The sequence below is a fragment of the Rhipicephalus microplus genome, chromosome 5, assembly GCF_043290135.1.
Source record: "Rhipicephalus microplus isolate Deutch F79 chromosome 5, USDA_Rmic, whole genome shotgun sequence".
NCBI lineage: Eukaryota > Metazoa > Arthropoda > Arachnida > Ixodida > Ixodidae > Rhipicephalus > Rhipicephalus microplus.
The window spans coordinates 150,100,975-150,120,105 of record NC_134704.1 but is presented as its reverse complement, the minus strand read 5'-3'; the positions used below and the strand labels follow the sequence as shown (position 1 = coordinate 150,120,105).

Here is a 19,131-nt window from a genome sequence, read left to right as displayed (position 1 = left end):
AATAATTTACCCGTGTTTCCTTTTCTTTTTTTAACTTTTGAGACATGGAAAGCGTTGAAGAGGAATGTACCGCTTACCGTGCAGTGCAGGAACCAACGTTGCTTTAAGTTTTGAACCCGGAATAGGTGATAAATGACTATCCGTGTGGAGTGAGGCAAGGGTCGATGACAACGCTTGTAATGAATCGACAGTACAGATACACTTCCTCTGTTCACGGCCGTGGCAGATGTCGCAGCGCATACCGTGAAACTGCTTCGAAGAGAAATAAGAAAAAAAAGGAAAAAGTATGTGAGGTAAAAATGCATTGAGTCTGAGTAGTGTCAACGTAACAGCGGATATTCCGGCATCGACGTCGGCGTTCGCATCGTTGGTCATCACCTTGTCATCGCCTTGTGCGTGAGTGAAAAATAGCGAATGATACAACTAGAATAATCATTGAAGATTTGTGGGTCCGAGTGAGACTCGATCCCAGGCCGTCTGCGTGTCAAGCAGGTGTTTTATACCTGAGCTCAATATTTGTTGAAGTTGCGTTAAAAAAAAGACAGTATATGAACTTCACGTAGCGGAAGGAGCCTCGTGAACACATCATGTATTTCTTTACGGAAGCGTATAGAATCGCGCCAGGCGTCAAAACATGCGAATTGAGAAACTAATGGGCATTATAAAAGCGCACCCATTACAAAGCGCTCGGACATATTTAATCATCATTGGCAACAGAACCATCAACAATGCGAAGAGCTGCGTAGGTTCCCGTGATGTCCTACGAACGCATGGTGGGCCCTTCGCTTATTCGCAAAGGGAAGGATTATGCTGTAGTGGGCATTTGACAACTCTACTTCCTATGGGCATTCAATGGTATACGTTGAAATTTGCTATGTTACGCGCACAGCTGTTTGTTCCCTCACGGCACGGTTGATGCATGCACCGAAAACACATCCAAGAGGGTAGGAGTTCGGAAGGCGATGCGCAAGAGGCCTGATTACGCAATTACGATCTACTTTTGAAGCCGAAGCTCAACCGTCCTCTAATTTTCCCATCCGACAGGCAGAGTATAGGTCATAGATTATAGAATGATCATGTCTGAATTTATTAGAGCAGTATTTTAGGTGCCCCAGTTGAGTTCACCGTTCCATGTGTGTTTAACGCCCCGACTTCATTCACTTGCACCTATACAATCTACAGTGAATTCTACTCATCTTTCTCGCTAAGATCTTTTGACGAAGTGGAACTTTTAACACCAGTAAGGTTTCCTATTCGACTACAAGGATAGTCAACGCTGGAAATTGAAGATATTATTCATGGCGGCATGCACTCCGTGAGTTGCATTGGTGAGTTTAATATCTCGAATGTCAACCAAGGTTCAGCATGTTCTTTTCACCGCGACTGACAGCAGTGGCGACGAGTCAATTATGCAACGAGTTCGAGAACCACTAGTTCCTTGCTGAGCCCGGAACAAAAGGTCTTTCACAGCTCGCGGAGTCAGGCGAAGTGTCGAGGACACTGTTCGACGCACGTTGGCGTACAAGAGGAGCAGAACGTTGGGTGAACGAGACAGAGTCGCGAGCATCGACTTCACTAGGGGCGTATGGAGAAAGGGGTACCATCATCAATAATTTACTGGTGAAGTTACTAACTGAAGATGGGGTAGTATCTGAAATGAGCACTACTATGTGCATTAAGTAGGGGGAAGCATACGTTGCAGAAAACCAGAAACAGTGACTCAGCCGCTGCGGTGGCTCGCTGGTTACGGTGCTCGGCTGCCCACTCCGAAGTCGCGGGTTCTATCCAGGTGGCGTGGCGGTCGCATTGCGATGGAAACGGGATGCTCGAGGTACGTGTACGTTGCAATGTCACTCCGTGGAGTATAGCCATAAACGTGGCCGAAATCATGAGGATCCTTTCACCGTGTCGTCTCCCGTATCATTCATCCGTCACTACGGGACATTAAACCCCAGAAACCGATCCACCAGAAACGGTGATCTCAAGTGAAGGGGCTGAAGTATAAGAATATATATATTTTAAAAAACACCCTTGTAAGTGAAACCAGAGTCCTGGTGCAGTCCATGGTGCGGCCCATACAATATATCGTGGTGTCTAGCATGCGTCATTTCACGGGGCAAACGTTTTGTCTACGAATAATAACTTCAATTTCTGGTGGCATGCACTCAGTGAGTTGCATTGGTGAGCTGAATATCTGGAATGCTGCTAATGAGTGAGTGACTAGTTGTAAATAACAGTGCAGGAGGATGAGTGAACGACCAAGCAAGCGGGCGGGGAATGAGATGACTGGTATTTATTGTTATCATTGCTTTTTGTTTGTTGTTTGTTTGTTTTTGTTCCCGTTGTTTCAGGGCCAACGACACCAATGAAACGACCCTTAAAGAAGCGCGGTCACACTTTATTGAAGCTAAACTGAAGAAACCGATGTATTGAAGCTGAACTAAATTAAATTCATCCCGATTGCCTTCTTCAATTTTGGGGATGATGGGCCATCCGTTTCCAACTATAACGTTGTTCACAGTACCCATTTTTTCACCAGCAAATTTAATGACTTCTGGGTCTTCTAGCACTGCTGCTTCACCGTATATATGGTAATGAAGCTGCGCACCATCGCTGTCGGTACGCAGCATACTAGTTTTTAAGAATACTAATAATCACTTTGGTCATATCTCTTCACTTTATACCAAGGACTGGACTGGAATAAAGCCAATATAGGTTGATATCTGGGCTTGTTGGTGACTGATCATTAAACCGTATGGTAATACGTAGCGAGTGTCGTCTCCTTCTTGTCCCCTTTCTCTCAGTTCAAAGTGTGCTACGTCACCATACGGTATAATGATCGCGTGGCTAAGGCGTTTAAAAAAGCTACTTGCCAACCATGACGAAGAGATATTATTGCGCTTACCAAATGGCAAATTGGTGCTGCTAAAATCTTGTTGAGATTCTTGTCTCCACATTTATTTTCCGCGTGCACAGAGAAGTGTCGAGTGGTTTTCCTATTTTTTTCTTTCGCCGTTCTCTTATACATTTAAGTATACCAGTCACTTGTCGAATGCACGACATTAGCCTGGTATTCTTTATCTTTTTTCTTTGCTGAAAAATGGCGCTAAGCAGTGCAATTTCGCACTCCCCGTACCCTTACTTTTTCATATGAGGAGCAAATTTACGGGGAATAACAGTAGCTTTAAGGCTTTGGCAAACTTTATCCCAGCTTTCACTCGTTTTTATTTTTCGTTAATTTCTCACTACATTATTCTTCATCTTTTGTTTTCATCACGTATTTGTCAGCGCTCGTGTTGGTACCGAGAATCAGATCATATAAATTAAGAAAAATGGTTGCCCGCTTAAGATATAGTAAACAGACTTGTTGCTACTGACACATTGTCATGCATCAACCTAAGCCTCACTATAATATCCTTAAGGTGCGAGTGCGACTGAAGAAAACGCCTTATTTGAGAATTTTCAGAGACGAACAATAATTATTTTCAATTACTTATGAGGCTGGCGAAACTCTAGCAACTTATTTACTGTTACTTCTTGTAGCATTAGTAATTTACCATTTCTGTTTTTTGTTTCATTAACTTCTACTATAAGACCCATTACTTGATGGGGTAAGAAGTTAGTAGTCTAATATTTCTCTCCGCAGTATACTTGTTGCGGCTACATCACAGTGCGACTCTGTTTTTTCTTGGTGGTGGCTGTTGCCGCCACTGTCACTGCTTGGAATAACAGATAACTGAGCTAACTGGTAAGTAGTCATTCTCTTATTCATCTTTAATTCATCTTTTGATGAGAATTCATTCAGACGGTGTTCCCATTTTTTTCGGGATGAATGAAACCATGTATTTTTCCCTCACTCACTCAATTGATCTCACTCACTCACTCATTTACTCACTCACTAACTCACTCACTCCCTCATTCACTCACTCATAACTAACTAACTCACTCACTCACTAAATAACTCACTCACTCACTCTCTCATTCACTCACTCCCCCCCTCACTCAGGTGGACAAGCGGACGCGCAAACACACCGACGCATGCGTTAAAAACGTCTAGCCAATAAAACAGAGCAGCGCAATGGTGTATGGCGGGTGCTAAAATTCAGGGCTTATTTATCACTACCTCAAAGGTGCCGTGAGGGATATTACATGAGGGGTGGGTATAACTAGTATATGATGGTTTCTACTGATGCCTTGAAAGATGTATGGCTGAAGTGGTGCACCACGTCGGCAGGAAGACGATTCTAGTACTTTGCAGTCTGAACGAAAAAAAAATGATTAGTGAACTGTTGGTGAACTGCTGGTAAAGAGCGCATGCTTTGGCCATGGCACATCATCGCTACTGAAAGATAGCGAAGTTTCTCTGCCGCTCTCTGCTCTTTATCTTTCATCTCCCCCATCCCCCTCTCATGCGCAGGGTAGCAAACCGGCTGCCTATAGGCTGGTTAATCCTCCTGCCGTTCTTTTCCTCCTACTTTCCTTCTTTTCTCTGCCGCTAGCACTGCAGGAATTTTCGGCTTTCGTGATGCGGCCATCGACTCTCATAGCACACATGAAACAAATGCAGTAAGTTCACGTTTGCCTACACAAACGCGTCCCTAAGCATTCACAGTGCCAATGAACTTGAAGGTGTGTGAAGTGGGAATAATACATCTCTCAGCAGGTGAGAGCGAGAACAAAATGTAGAAAGAAAACTGTTCGTATGTTCAACTAGTGATAAGAGAAGTCATTGCACGTAGTCCAGATACGAGAGAACGACCACTAGCAGTATTCAGTTACAAAGCAGCGCCCTGTCGTTTGATACCACAGGTTTAGTCGGTTTGATGGGAAACGATAACTAACAGGCTCTGTATTTCAAGTGGCCCGGTTGTATTGCCGATATTGGGCCATTTCTGGCTGTGCGTAGACGTGTTGTAATGTGTGAACATTAGGACATGAGATGGTTATTCTGAGGCAAGTTTGAGATGAAGCAACAAACAAGTAAGCCAACAAACAGGATCGTTGTAGGCGTATTAAAAGACAGACGTTTTGAGACACCGAGGAGTCTGTATGTTGTCGAAAAGGGCAATTTTCAAGCTTTGTTTATCTACGAAATCAACTCCAGTTATTAAATATTTTGTTCAAAAGCACACGCACGATGTCATTGCTATTTAAAATGATGCATAATGGCCTGATTTGCGTTAAGTCAGCGCGAATCTATTGAGACTCGCTCAAGAAATCGTACCTGTTAAATTAATTTCATTGTCTCGAAAATGTGCGTGCAAATAAGGCAAACGTTCACATACTGATCCCGGCAATGAATACCTGCTATGTTGCTAAGCGCTTAAAGGCGCACCGAGCAACAGATATTGTATGGAGGCTGAGCTTGCTCTGAAAGCTTCTCATGGGAGAACGTGCTCTGCGATGCATTCGTAGCAGGCACGCTATAGAACCGTATACCTGACATGTTTGCGCTACTCGGGGACTCTTCCATTGTTATAATGGGCTGGTTCAGCTCCGTGACTGACGTCAAGTCTTGGTGACGGCATGTATGAATGTGAGATGTTTCCATCTGGAATATTTTGTCTGTCTTGCTTCAGGAAACAGAATCGCGGATCACATACCTTGATTGGTATGGTGCATCAAGTATTAAGAAACGTTCGCCCTTTTCATCTTGCTATTAGACTACGTTGCAGAAAACAAGTACATTTAGCTTGGAAAGCACTGCAAGGGTTTATCTACGCGTATGGCTGTTATAACAAGGCAACAACACCAGAGGTATCAATTACAATAAAATTTCATAAAAATAAATGAATGCAGCCGTAAAGTATATGAAATAGTATAAAAAATAAAGAAAGCACGTAGAGTTTTCTTTACATTAAAGTTTCTTTACATTAAAAGTTTGTTCATTCGAACTTGGTGATTCGAACTAACGTCCTGGTCCCGGCACAGCACTGTGTAATATTTCGAGCAGGTCTGTATCCACGATTGTTAATTTGAACAGAGAATCCCGCGTGTTCATCGCTCCAAGTGGAAGTCGGCCAAAAGTGATCACAATATGTTGCAAAACCAAACCAAGATGAACTTACTAGAGATGCAAAACAACGAAACAGCAGCAGTTCTGCGCAGATGAGATTTCGGATGCTGCACTGGAGCGATTGGGCAAGTAACAGACGACACACAAGGAATCGTGACGAAAGAAACGCTGAGAAAATAAAAATGACTTATTGTTGTTGTAGAGTGAATGTTTTTAGCATGTAAATAAATAACGTTTGGAGCATAAATTGCGTCATATATTCTGCCATTAAGGTCCACTGCTCACATCAATGCATGCCGGTATTTGTTTGTGGCTTATTATTGACTGATGAATAAATTCTGTTCGCTATTAAAGCTTTATGAACTTAATTATTGAAGTCACTTATCACAAGTGTAGTAGCACCTAGTTCACGATAACGAGTTCGGAGGTGGCTTCTCTGGGCCCTGCCAGTGCATGAAGTGTGTCGCTATGTTGGTCAAAATTCTAACTCCGCTCAAATCGAACAGTTTCATAAACCCCCTCGAGTTTGAATTAGCAAGTTTTTACATTATATGCAGTAGCGTAAAAATTATGGAGTGCAGGAAAAAGGGCTGTAGTCGAGCGCGGCATCGACCCTAAAGTTCATGCAACCTTACAGTAAAGCACACAGTCAGCACTTATGAGTCACGATATACAATAAAAGTGCACACATGGCCCGAGCGAGTTCGCTGACTGAGAGCAGGGAAAGCCATACACAATGCATTTCATAGCTAAAAGAATAGAAAACATTTCGAGTCAAGAGCAACACAGTTCAGTGAACTTGAATATGGTTGATAAAGCCTTTTTATGCAAGACTACGCAAGTATTTTGTTTCGCTGGTGTTCTTACAGTTCGTGGTCAGTTAAATTTATCAGTACCTCGTCTATAACTACTTTTATTGCCATAACAATTGTATGAACACACGAGGTGCATTTCTGCCTTGAACATCACCATTGGTGGCACTGTCACATTTCGGGCAAAGTGGAGACGATGACGTAGTGCCAGTGTGGCAGAATGCCGAATGTTCGAGTTCCAAGATTTTTTGTGGATAATTTTCATTTTACCTGTCAAGCGCAGTCTCCTGCTTATGTGCGATGGAGGTAGAGCCCTACGCAAGACTACCGGACACTAGAATGACCACGGGTGTTGCTTCCACGAAGCGCTACAGCTCCGAGAGCGGCACTGACAGCGATGACACCGTACACGGCTACGTAAGCAGTGAAGTGAGGAAGCTTGTGAGGAACTACAAGAGAAATAGACGATTTCTGAGAACGTCCAGTTTTCGCTAGTGACATCATGAGACGCCTTAACCGGCAAGCCTTGTCTGCACATCTAGATGCACTGGTGCCGGACCAAGTAAAAGAAGTCAGAGTGAATAGCCGCAAGAATATTCTAGCGCTTCACGTCATTCATGCGACTGTGCTTGGCAGATTGCGTGAAGTTAGGGAACTTAATGGGGTGAAACTCCACTCCCATATATTTACCGCTGGGCAAAGAAGTGAGCACTGTGGTAATATATGATGTTGCCGAAGCCATTAACAACTCGTACCTACCAGTCTTGATTAAGCCGGCTTCGGAAGATGCTATCACTGCAAATATATGTCGCATCGTAAAATCACGATGCGTAAGAATTACATTTAAGAGCGATTCACTTCCATCACACGTAAAAGGGGGCCACTTCCATCACGCAGTTCACTCTTTTGTGCCGATACCACTTCAGTGCTGGAAGTGCATGAAGTTAGGTCACGTCAGTGGTGTGTGCACAAACTCTACCGTCTGTTCCCGATGCAATGGCTTGGCACCACAATAGGACACGTGCCAGGCCACGATACTGAAGTGCTCAAATGACAATGGGATACATGATGCCTCTTCGAAGGAATGTTCTTTCATTCCAAGGGAGCTAACAATACTGAAGCAAAGGGCAAGAGATGACATCTCATACCGAGAAGCAGCTGGATCCATTACGCAACGACGGTCTCGTCACCGGCGCTAACCAAAGCCCCCAAAACCTCGTCGCTTCGCGAAGCATGTCCTAAACCACCTCCACCTCCCCCACTCGCGCCAGCCGCTGTCCGTTCTAAGAACAAAGGCGCTTCTGCTAGCAGTGGAGCTGACACTTCATTCCTAATACCCAGTCTGAACGCCGCCGTCTCTAAGGACCGTGGCACCTCTACCAGCAATGCAGGGTACGCTTAGCCCGAACTCCCAAAGATACATGCACCTGAAGAGAGGCATCAGACTTCGACAGTGAGGGACACTTTATTGGTGGACGAAGGACGAGATATTGGCATGGTCAGCACCCTCGTCAGTGTTATGCGTGTGCTGTTGAGCAAGATGCAGACACCGAAAGCTTGAAGCGTGTTGCAACTGCTTGGCACCGTCACTGCAGTTCTCGCAAGCCTCCAGAAGTCTGCTGCTTGAGAACGCAAGGGGCACCATCATGGATTCATCATCAGCAAGATTTTGGGTGCATGAGACCACGCATACAAGTTAATGCAACGAATGTGCTAATTTGATTAAGACATGGGTGTAACTCATTGTCTGCGATAAGTCCCATTTTGTTGACGGCATGAGTGACGTTTTTCTTCTTCTCTCTCTCTAACTTTTATTTTCCTTACCCACACCCCAGTGCAAGGTAGCCCACCAGGCTCAGCCATCGTTAACCTCCCTGCCATTCTTTCATCCTTATTCTCTCTCTACCTTTTTTTTTTCGCGAAAAGTCCAAATCAATAGCATGGCCTTGTGTCTCATATGTTCCGCGTGCGAGCGAAGGTGTGCGAATCCTGCAGTAGGGCGTGGCTCAAGCAGAAATAAAACACACCGGTAGGTTCCATCGGGCGAAGGAGTGTGGAGGGGTGCTGGTAGGGAAAAGGGGCGAACTGCGTCGCTTGAGCATCAATTACGAATTTTAATCAATCAGACGTGCGCGGTGTCTGGACTGAGATTAAGAGACAGCTCATATTATACTCTTGTACGCACTGTGTACGTGATGAAGGGGTAGACATCACGCAAAGCACTCTGCTCAAAGTGCGCAAAGTTACGCAAAGTTACTCTGCGCAAAGTTACGCCAGACCGGGTACCCTATAGCTCTACTTCGTGTAAAATTACCCTGAGTTGTCGTATTTATTGCTTAGTCTCTGTGAAGAAACTGTGACTTCGGATTTCTTGGCGTGGGGGAAGTACAAGTATAGGCTGATAGTGTTTTTCCTGTTTTCTATGGACTCTAGTATTCGGAATCATACATCGGTCTCTATGGTGGAATGTATATGGTGCATACATACTGTCATTCAGATATCTTATAGGTCTGTGTGTGTGCTTAAAACATGTATAGGGCATATCATGGCAACATACTCAAGGCTGCAGTCTTCTACAACTTTACGTGACCCTCTGTGCTAGTTTCGCTAGAGATGCTGTGCCATCCTGGGATTAAAGGCATACAGTCACCGTCAAAAGACCACAGCATGCAAAATAAAAGCTATATATCCCCGGTCCTGTGGTAGATCGCGTTAAATTTAGATTTGCTGCCTCTTCTAAAACACGCTATAGCAACAAGTGCGGTGCAATGAACATTTTGATTTATGTCTGTTCACAGTGAAATGGGCAATAAGTTAAAATGTTGAAAAGAAGGATTATACTTCAAGAAAGCTCTTTATGCCCTCTTCCAGAATGGCTTCCTGATATTCGGGCCTCGAGCTGTGCAAGGCCATTTTCGACAGTCACAAATGTTTGGAAAATTGAAAAATTTTTCAGATAGAATGCTGACTTTGTCCCATGTGACGTGTCACAATTCGTTAACAACCAAAATAATGGAATGTTTTTTACACAAAATGTTAGTAGATAATGTTGTTGATTTCAACGGGAGTGATAATAAAGCAAGTAGAAATGGCCTTTTTTGAGACAAATATTTTCAAACTTCGGTGTTTATGCTAAACCGCTTACGTTTCATCACCATAATGCAATAACACAAAGTGCCATCAACCCGCCGGAGTCATCAGAAAAACCGAAAGCATCAAAGTTAATATATGCTGACTTTCGTTATCCTGTTGTTTGAAGCAAAAAGTTTCTGAAATACAGGTATTCAGCGTGGTTTGCTGCTATATTTGTCACTTTCTTCCTCTAAATTTTTTCAACAACCAAGAAAAATAATTTACTGAGGACATTGCATGTCTCTTGTTCTGTAAGGCAAATAGATACATTCATTGAGAGGCACGTTGTTCTTTTATTTACGTGTGCTCAAATGTCAAAAATCGAGAAATTTGCAGGAAAGCATTTTTCACTATCAAAAGTTATACATATATTTTTTTAGGTGACCAAAGCTTGTTTTCACAAAATAAAGTTCGGAACTAATTTTCTTGGCACTAATGCTTAGGTACACAGTAAAGTTCACCAAAATAGGAAATGGTGAGCGGGACATCCTGCGTGTTGAATCTTATTTGGACACACCATCTGCTAAGTCGGAAGGGTGGCCTTCCAACAGCAGCCGATTACCCCCCTTCGCCGTTGCAATCGTTCCTTCTCGTGCGCTAAATTTGCTCACGTGTATTTCTGTAGCAATTGCTCATACCAAGTATCTTTTGGAAGTCCACTAATTATGTGTTAGGTATGGCCAACAGCGTGGTCTTAAATGCACATTTGTGGTCCAGATAGGTACATTTTCCCTTAGGTAATGTTTTGATGCCATCAATAGCTAGTTTATTTGTAGCAAGTGTAATGCTGTTTGCTAATATATTCACTTGTTGGTACCGTGGGAGCGGCCGAAACGGGCCGCTCCCACGTTAGGCCCTAATTTTATTCTTTACTATGTGACTTCTGTGTATTTTCTTACTGTGTATTGTGAAATTACACAGTTGATTGATTGATTGATTGACTTTCTCACTGATTGATAGATAGATTGATTGATCCCACACCTTCACAACTACCTGGGCTACTCTTCTACTTTGGCCATATTGACCGTGGCATCCCGAATCACTGAGGACTTTCATGACATTCGTACATTGGAATGACCTTGTCAGAGATGTACACGTGTGTAAACGTCAGTGTTGGTTAGCTGTAGTCACTGTTTTCGACTGGCACAGCTGCCTAGGAACTACGGAAACTCCGGCTGCAACAGATTGGATTGCGTTACGCTCACTCGGGCGATATATTGCTCAATCACTCTCCCGGGCGTGTAACTTACGTCACCGGCACCACTGGTGCGCGTCAAGTCGCGTGTTTATAGATAACACGACGAGCTATACCTCGGCACTCGAACGCCTTTTCACTTGCACATTGCAGAACCATTCTTTCACGTGTCGCGCAGATGGGGACAATGATGAACGAAAGACGCATATATACACCACGACGTCATGCATTCATGGGTCGCAAGCTTATCACGTACGGGTCACACAACGGGCGATGTGGCACGCTTGGCTTAACCAGTCAGAAGGCGTAACAAATCTACGCGGGAGCACTCGTGTAGCGCTGTCGTGCGTCGCACGTATATGTGTCGCAGTCAACACGTAAACGAAAAGAATTGATTGATTGATTGATTGATGTGTGGGGTTTAACGTCCCAAAACCACTCTATGATTATGAGAGACGCCGTAGTGGAGGGCTCCGGAAATGTAAACGAAAAGAAGTAACGCCAAAAGTAGGTGCTCACGCGGGGTCAGTAAACGGCTTACATGGCCCACCGCGAAGGGCCACGAAACCGCTATAAACGATCAATTAAAGCAGAGAGGGGTGTGTCTTCCGAGCATACGCTTGTTTTCGTAAATACGTGGGACAAGAGCATATAACGCATGGCGAACGCTGGATTTCGCGTCTTCGCCGCCTCATTTACAAAAATATAAAGAAAATAGACGGCATTGAAATACGCTGGTTATATTTACTCAGTTTTTACCAGTAAGCAATAAGCACTAACTGTGATTGAGCACAAGCTCAGAGTTTGCGTATTAATGAACAATCTGCTGGTCTAGCCGGTGTATACTTGGCAGTTGTTATATGATGCCGATATTTTTTTTGCTTACCCCCCATAGTGGTCTACTGGTTAAGATGATTACCTGCTTACCCGAAGGTGGCGGGATCAAATCCCGACCACAGCAGATGCTTTCGTTTCAGGGGAAGTGAACGCTCTTGAAGTCTGTGCCCTTAGATTTGTGTGCACGTCAAAGACCCCAGGTGGTCGAAGTTTCCATATCCCTCCACGGCGTCCCTCATGTTGTGATTTTGGTATCTTAAAGCCTAACAATTATTATTTGATATCCTCTTTACTGCGCCTGTTTTGCTTTGATTTTTTTTTAGCTCGTTATGCCCGAGTGTACGGTTCATGTTAGATCTTGCACAGCGTTGTCTTCTTTGTGGCGGTTTGACCGAGTATCAAGGAAACCTTGAACCATGACGGCATACAGACTCTTTTTCATTCCCTTCAATAATTCTCCACCATTTTCCCAAGGAATCATCGAGTGAGCGCATTATCGGAGCTTATTAGGGAGTTTCGAATTGGGGTCCCAAAGCTTTTTTACGTATGGACGCTTTGGGTCAAGCAGGTGCGAAGAATTTCTGAATATAGTCTGTGGCAATTAAGACACTCCCCCTACTCTATGTCACTCTAGGTTTGGCCAGAGCCGCCACTTCAGTGGGTGCTGTCACGCTTGTCTGACTGAAAACTTTTTTGGGCAGGTTTCGGGGCTCCTGCTAAATTCGAGAAATAGGGTCCCCAACCCCAAACCCAATTTGGGTTTTGTGGATGCGCAGTGGCCTTGACGCTATTTCTCTAGCCCAATTCGAAAACTCCCTATTGACTCTTGAATCTACTGCTGCAGAAATTTCTCGAATCCTTCAAGAACGGCTGGAGTTGCAGGGATTTCCTGCCCTCGTCAAACATTCTCTCCATTTTTTAGTCCAGATGAGCGCGCTGGGAACTACGCGGAAAGAGATGACTCGGGGGAAAGAAGTATCATCAGTGGGCGTCAGCGCGCATGATAGAACGCGAGAGTTGCGTTAAGTGAAAAGTATAATACGTTTTTAGCCTTCCACACTGCAATTATTTACGGGCACATGACTCGCTTTGACAGCCATTAAAGGAGTCATGAACCACTTCTCGGGCTTGGTGAGAAAACAGATTGTGCGAATGGCAGACACTGCCATCACCAGCACAGCCACATCCTGCCATGGTGCGCAGCAAGGAGAGTTTACAAGTGGAACGCGAAGCTGCCATTTTCTCGGGTGCCCTTTCTTACATAGGCCTGTGCTCATTCTCTCCAGAGCTGCCAGGGCCTGCTGTTTGCCATCAACAGATAGTGGGCTATTAGCGAATAGCCAGCAGAAATCAAAAGGGGAATTTGGATAAGCTTAGCTTCTATTGCCACGGGGTAACGTCAAGTTGCTTCATAGGATGCTGACATTATACAGCGAGCCACATTCGCGCACAGGAATCATAATCACACTCGCGCACATGAATGGGGCTAGAGAGCTAGCTCTCTCCCCAATCCTGGTTAGAAAAAAAGAATGCGACACTGATTAAAGTCTGTCTCTAAGGCCAGTTGTCCGCAAAAGGCTTGACAATTATGGAAAGGAGGAAAACAACACCACCAGATTCGCAGTTCCTACAGCGTTGAGAGCACTTGTGCGTAGCTATCCCAATTCTTTACTTTCCTCTCATATTGCTCGCATTTATATTTTGGTGCCTATTATTTTGGTATAGCCAGCAATGACTGCAGCCAGACGAAAAAAGTATGCTATCAAAATGAAAAAAAGAATTTTTGTTATGATTGATAGAGACAGCTTCGGAAGAATGCCTTCCCTAACCCATTCAATCTAAGACTAATCTTCCCAGACACGATACGCGCGAATCGGGCCCGGACGGGCCCGCAATACGCCAACACCTGTTGTGCAGGTGTTATGCAGTTAGTTGAATGATGGCAGAGACTCTGGAGGCGCTGTCGTCGAGGTGTGCGGCCGCTCGGCGCAGCGAAGTCCTCTGTATCCAGGCGTGGGTAGTGTGGTACGCCTGTGAGGCGGCGTTAATGCGGCTGAAGACAAGACCGTTACGTTCCTAAGCCCAGGAGGCCTAACTCTGGGTCACAATAAACCTTGCCGGATGCTCAATAATGTTGTATCTACACATCCGTTCAGTCCATTCAAACATTGTCAGTCCGGTCAAGTCACAGGGAGAATGCAAGCAATATTCATATAAGATAATATGCTATTTGGCTGCTATTACTTCAATGCGCTTGCGTAAGAAAACTTGGATGCTGTCCTCATCATTACGACATAGGTGAATTCAGCTAATGTTCCCTCGGATTACTCTCCTTACGAAAACTGGCGGAATACGGCTATTGAGTTGACACATTTGTTCCCTGGTAACTTACTTGGTGTAGATTGGTTCAATTGGCTGTGTCTTTTTTAACGTCAAGCATGGTATAAAAATAGACAGCTCATGTGCTGGTGATTTGTTGTATAATTAGTACTTCCATGTCAGGCCTGAAGGTTAACAAAAACAATATGTTGGGCTACGATACTGATTAATCAAAGTGTTCGGACAAATGTTGCGATATACCACCTTGCACCCGGCGGCCCGACACGCTTTACTTGACCGTACAACCAGCTTTCTCTGTTAAGGAACTCGCATTTCCATTTGCCGCCGCGGATGCACGACGCCCTTCGACGACAGCCACATTTAACTTCGCTGCACGCAACTATGGCGATGATCGGCCGGTGCGCGTGGGGCCGGCCGTAATGGAGTGCGCCACATACCGGAATCGCACGGAGGAGTGCCGATAGCCGCCGCCGGTTCGACGGCGCTGCTTAGCGCCGTGGCATCCGTGGCTTACCGGTCCCGCGCAGCGGGCGCCGGGCGCGACGCCGAAAGCCACCAGCGTTGTAACGGTTACGGCGCAACGTCAGCGTGATCACGTGAACGCCGCGGGCGAACGAGAGGCTTCGGCGGCCGAGCAGACGACGCGCCGGCAGACGAGTAGCAGACGACGCCGAGAGAGAGCGAGAGTCCGTTATAGGCGTAACGATCGTGAGCGCTATCTCAGCCACCTGGCCCCGCACTGCAAACACTGCTGCGTTAAAAGCTTGCCTGTCCGGCTTCCTCGGTGGAATTGTACTTGCTGTGTTCAGTCGTGCAGCGATTTCCGGGCGCGCCCCTGTTGTTCGCCTTCGCCGCAGGTGCGCTCGCGTCGTCGTCCACGTTAGTGCGCTTGAGATCTTTCTTCTAAACGCCGTTCGACTGCGAAGCGTGCTCCACAGTGCCGGCTGCTCCTGCCTCGTGCATCATACGACGGTGCCCGATAGTTGTGCATCATCCGAATCATCTCGCTTCCGGTTTCTACTTCCCCACTAAAGTGGTCCACAATGATTGCGGCGAGGAAGACCACCCTTCTACTGCTTCTGCTGTGTGCGGTCTGGATGGATCACTCCAGTGTGGTCCTCGCAGAGGAAGAATCTACAACTGCTGGTCCCCAAACCACAGATGTAAGTTTACCTAACCACCATATTGCTTAGCTCGTAAAAGCTTTCATGCGATGAGAGTTATCTTACATCTGAACAGGCGGGCTTTGAAGGGGTTAGAAGCAGCATTTGATGTCTACACTGCGAACTAAAAAAATAAAGAAAACCAATCGAATAGAATAAAAATCAACACGCGCACGTTAAGATAATATATTAAGGTCAAAAGAACGTGTAGAGAGTTGTTGGGATATGATCAAACGCATGCAAGGGGATTTATTTATTTTGTTTGGTACAACGCAACCACAAGCTCCAAAATGAATGAGGTGGGTTCTCATGGACGACACCTCAATTATACGACATCTCTCTTGCAGTCATAAAAAAAAGAGAGAGAAAAACGCTTTACTTCGTATACAGAAATAGTCGTTCGTGTTGTCCCAAAAGGCGCGCATAGACAGCCAGCGCTGCCACGCAGTCTGGAGAACGAGCCGATTTGCTGTTATATACAAAGTCGTAAAGGCTCCGGAAAGCTGCGACGGCTTTTGTTAGTTAAGCATAACACTAAAAAGGAGAAGCATCATAATTTGTTCTAGAATTCAGGTGGTTTGTTCCAATTTATAAAAAGAAAGCTGCGAGTGAAGGAGTGGTCGAGAAAGGAAAACGGTTTTCACAATGTTATATACATCCGGGAAGGGGCGACCTGATTCAGCGATGCACGCGAGCGTTGAATTAATTAATCGCCAACGCGGGAGCATCGAGGGATTCGTTATAGCCAGAAGATGGTTACGCGATGGAGCATCATGTACGCTGTATCAGTTGAGATGTCGCATATTGTAACCAAAGGAGCGACGACTGTGCTGATTCTATGATGCGCTGAAACACGCATTGTTCGAAAAGTATACACTAAAGAAAAAAAGGCCGCAAAAAGAACATGAAAAAAATTACTATGCGTAACATTGCACAGAATGGTTTGGACGAGTCCCGTTTTAACAGAAACGTGATTGTTATAGCTCAACAAATTTAATAACCAAAGTGGGGAAAAGGAAAATAAACCACGAGTGCCCTGCGGGGAGCCACTGCCTTTGAGGCAATGGAGTTTACTAAAATAACTATTAAGGGGACTCTGGCGCTGCGATCGTTCAGCAAGCATGAGAATGATGGGTAGTATACACGGATTTGCCTAGTCATCGTACTTGCGGGCGGCGAATCGCAGTTGTGGCTTCGTTTATTGCTGTGTTTCGGTTTTGTTTCGAAGAAAAGCCCGAACCCTTTTGAACCTCGTGACCAGATTTGAAATGGTCAGCTTAAATGAATTAAGACAGTGAAGCGTAACTGCTGACCATTTGCGGATCTTTTGTTTCGTGAGAAAACAGCTTCTAGCCACATGAACACACACGTAGCCAGAAGTACGAAGATTAGACAAATCTGTGTACTACCCATCTTTCCCATGCTCGCTGAAGCCCCGTGCGTTGCAGTTCTCATAAACACTAGCGCTAGTTCCCTCTCTTGCATATTTAGGAAACTCTTGTTTGAGGCAATGTTCCTCTGCTAGGCCTATAACGCTCAGTGTGCGCAATGCAGCAATTTAAGTTATGTTAGACAAGACAAAAGCCGGAGTTGTTCTGAAGGAAACTTTTCCTCGAACCTAGGAAGAAATGCATGTTATACTGGAGTTCTGCTTCGAAGAAAGAAAGAACTTACGCAAGCATTTTTCTAAAAAAAATGAACAAAAATCCTCCAGTCCTAATACCGGTCATATTTAGGTGAGAAACTGCAGGGCAATTAAACAGATAAGCTTCGTGAACTCGGACCCAGTACGTTTTGCGAGGCTGTTTTTTCAAATACTCCAGTTCTCTTTGTGCCAGTTCTCTTTGCTATAACTGAACGCCGCTATGTTATAGACTGTGTGCGGGTTGAAGTGCTTGGGATTGTTATCACTTTAGTATAGTTGCACTGCACTACAGTAACAATATGGTACGTTAACGAGTGAATAAAACGAAATATTTGAGTTATGTTGCATTAGGCAGTTGTAGTCTTCCAAAATCACACGAACATCTGCATCTGCGAAGAGAGCTGCAACAACTATTCATTCACGTTTGTAACGCATTCCTTTCCGCACGACGCATGTTTGCCGTGAGCCAGTGTTGCGAATCGGAAATTGTTGGAACATGTATTATCGGAAGAGAACACACTTTGCTACGTGGCCTGTCTCCATAGCACGATTTATAAATCAAGTTAGGACAAATAAAACTCCCTCAAAAGTTAAATAGATGACTAAATTCGTGTCGCGGCAGCCTTATGAAATGGCCTTTGTGCTTACTCTCACTGAATGAGAGCACTCGTTGGCGTTAAACGCTTCAACTTGTTTAAGTGTCGCACTTAACGACAGCAAAATAGCGCTTAAACGTTGAATAAACGGCATTCATACTGCATGCGGCCATTTCAGGCGGCCATTTCAGTCACAGTACTTATGAAGGCCGGTAGCCGTCGTGCGGCGTTGTACAGTCGGTAGATACTACGGTTAAGTGATAATTGTTATAAGGACCGTTAAACCGTTCTAACGTTTTGCTAATCACATTCATGTTCAAATGTGTAGCTGCAAAGGCTCAATTCTTAAGTCTTGTCATTCTGACTTTTGCGGGTCACACACGTGTGCTCTTTGAATGCAAGAAGCCACGTTCAACTTTGTTTCCGGAGTAATGTCGAAGAGACAGAGGCGAAATACAAAGCCTGAAAAATCCCGTCCCAAGTCCGTATCAGTGCGCAGTTCTAATGTCGCAGATCAAAACATGGTGACTGAAATCACTTATTAATTCAGCTCCTGACATTGCAAACTTCATAGACGAGCTATAGCCATATGTTTAGTTTTCCGTCAGTTTTGCTAACGTCGCGCCAATATTACACTAACTGCAGTACTTGCATGTGCAATAAGACGCTGGGATCGTATACCTGTAGAATTTATATTATTTTGTCCACGATGCGAACGTATTGTACAGTATGAGAACATCCACAGATAATTTGCCTGGTGAGCGCGCAATTTCTTCCAGTTTGGTCGTCTAAGTGTTCCATTACAAGGTTTTCCCCTTGTCGAGGTCGAAGATACAGGATACACACACACACACACTAACTACTCATTTTTCAGCGTTTGAGAGTAGTTGTGAGTAGCAAACAACAGTATTGCGCACTGTATAACAAATGATTTAGAATCGAAAATAGGATGCCAATTGTGCCCTGCCGCGTTTACCGTCACTGGTGCTTGTTAGCTGTAAATTCAATGATTATAGGTGAGCAAGGTAGCTTCATAGTTCTGATAATATTCTGGTTAAAGGATTAATAAAAGATGCATTTTCTATAGGGATAACTTGCTGCAGGTTTCAAATGCACGAACTTCTCTACTAGGGGACAACTTTCTGTGGCAATGAAGGCTATTCAAAGTGGGCATCAAGTGCCACTGCTGTAGAATATAGTGCCACAAAAGCGTCCGTCCGTCCGTCCGTCCGTCCGTCCGTCCGTGTGTGTGTGTGTGTGTGTGTGCGTGTGTGTGTGTGCGTGCGTGCGTGCGTGTGTGTGTGTGTGTGTGTGTGTGTGTGTGTGTGTGTGTTTGTTCAGAAAAAGTGGTTAGCGATTTAGGGTTCCTAGTACCCTATCATGGGAGAGCTGAAA

General features: G+C 44.8%; 1 protein-coding gene and 1 long non-coding RNA gene across 3 annotated transcripts in view; both read left to right on the top strand.

Annotated features, from left to right (window-relative positions):
* Nucleotides 1–308: 308 nt before the first annotated feature.
* On the top strand, nt 309–6,181 carry LOC142817413 (uncharacterized). Of its 2 annotated transcripts, none has more exons than XR_012895219.1 (3): nt 309–396; nt 3,647–3,748; nt 5,984–6,181. It is a non-coding gene; the product is annotated as an uncharacterized LOC142817413 (long non-coding RNA). The 2 variants fall into 2 exon arrangements; XR_012895220.1 differs by lacking the exon at nt 309–396 and adding an exon at nt 1,542–1,831.
* Nucleotides 6,182–14,985: 8,804 nt separating this feature from the next.
* The window catches only part of LOC119174181 (uncharacterized), a 90,184-nt gene continuing 86,038 nt past the window's right edge, over nt 14,986–19,131 (top strand). Inside the window, exon 1 of the mRNA XM_075896043.1 lies at nt 14,986–15,495. Coding sequence (XP_075752158.1) covers nt 15,376–15,495 — 120 coding nt within the window. The 5' untranslated portion in view covers nt 14,986–15,375. The remainder of the gene's footprint in view (nt 15,496–19,131) is intronic.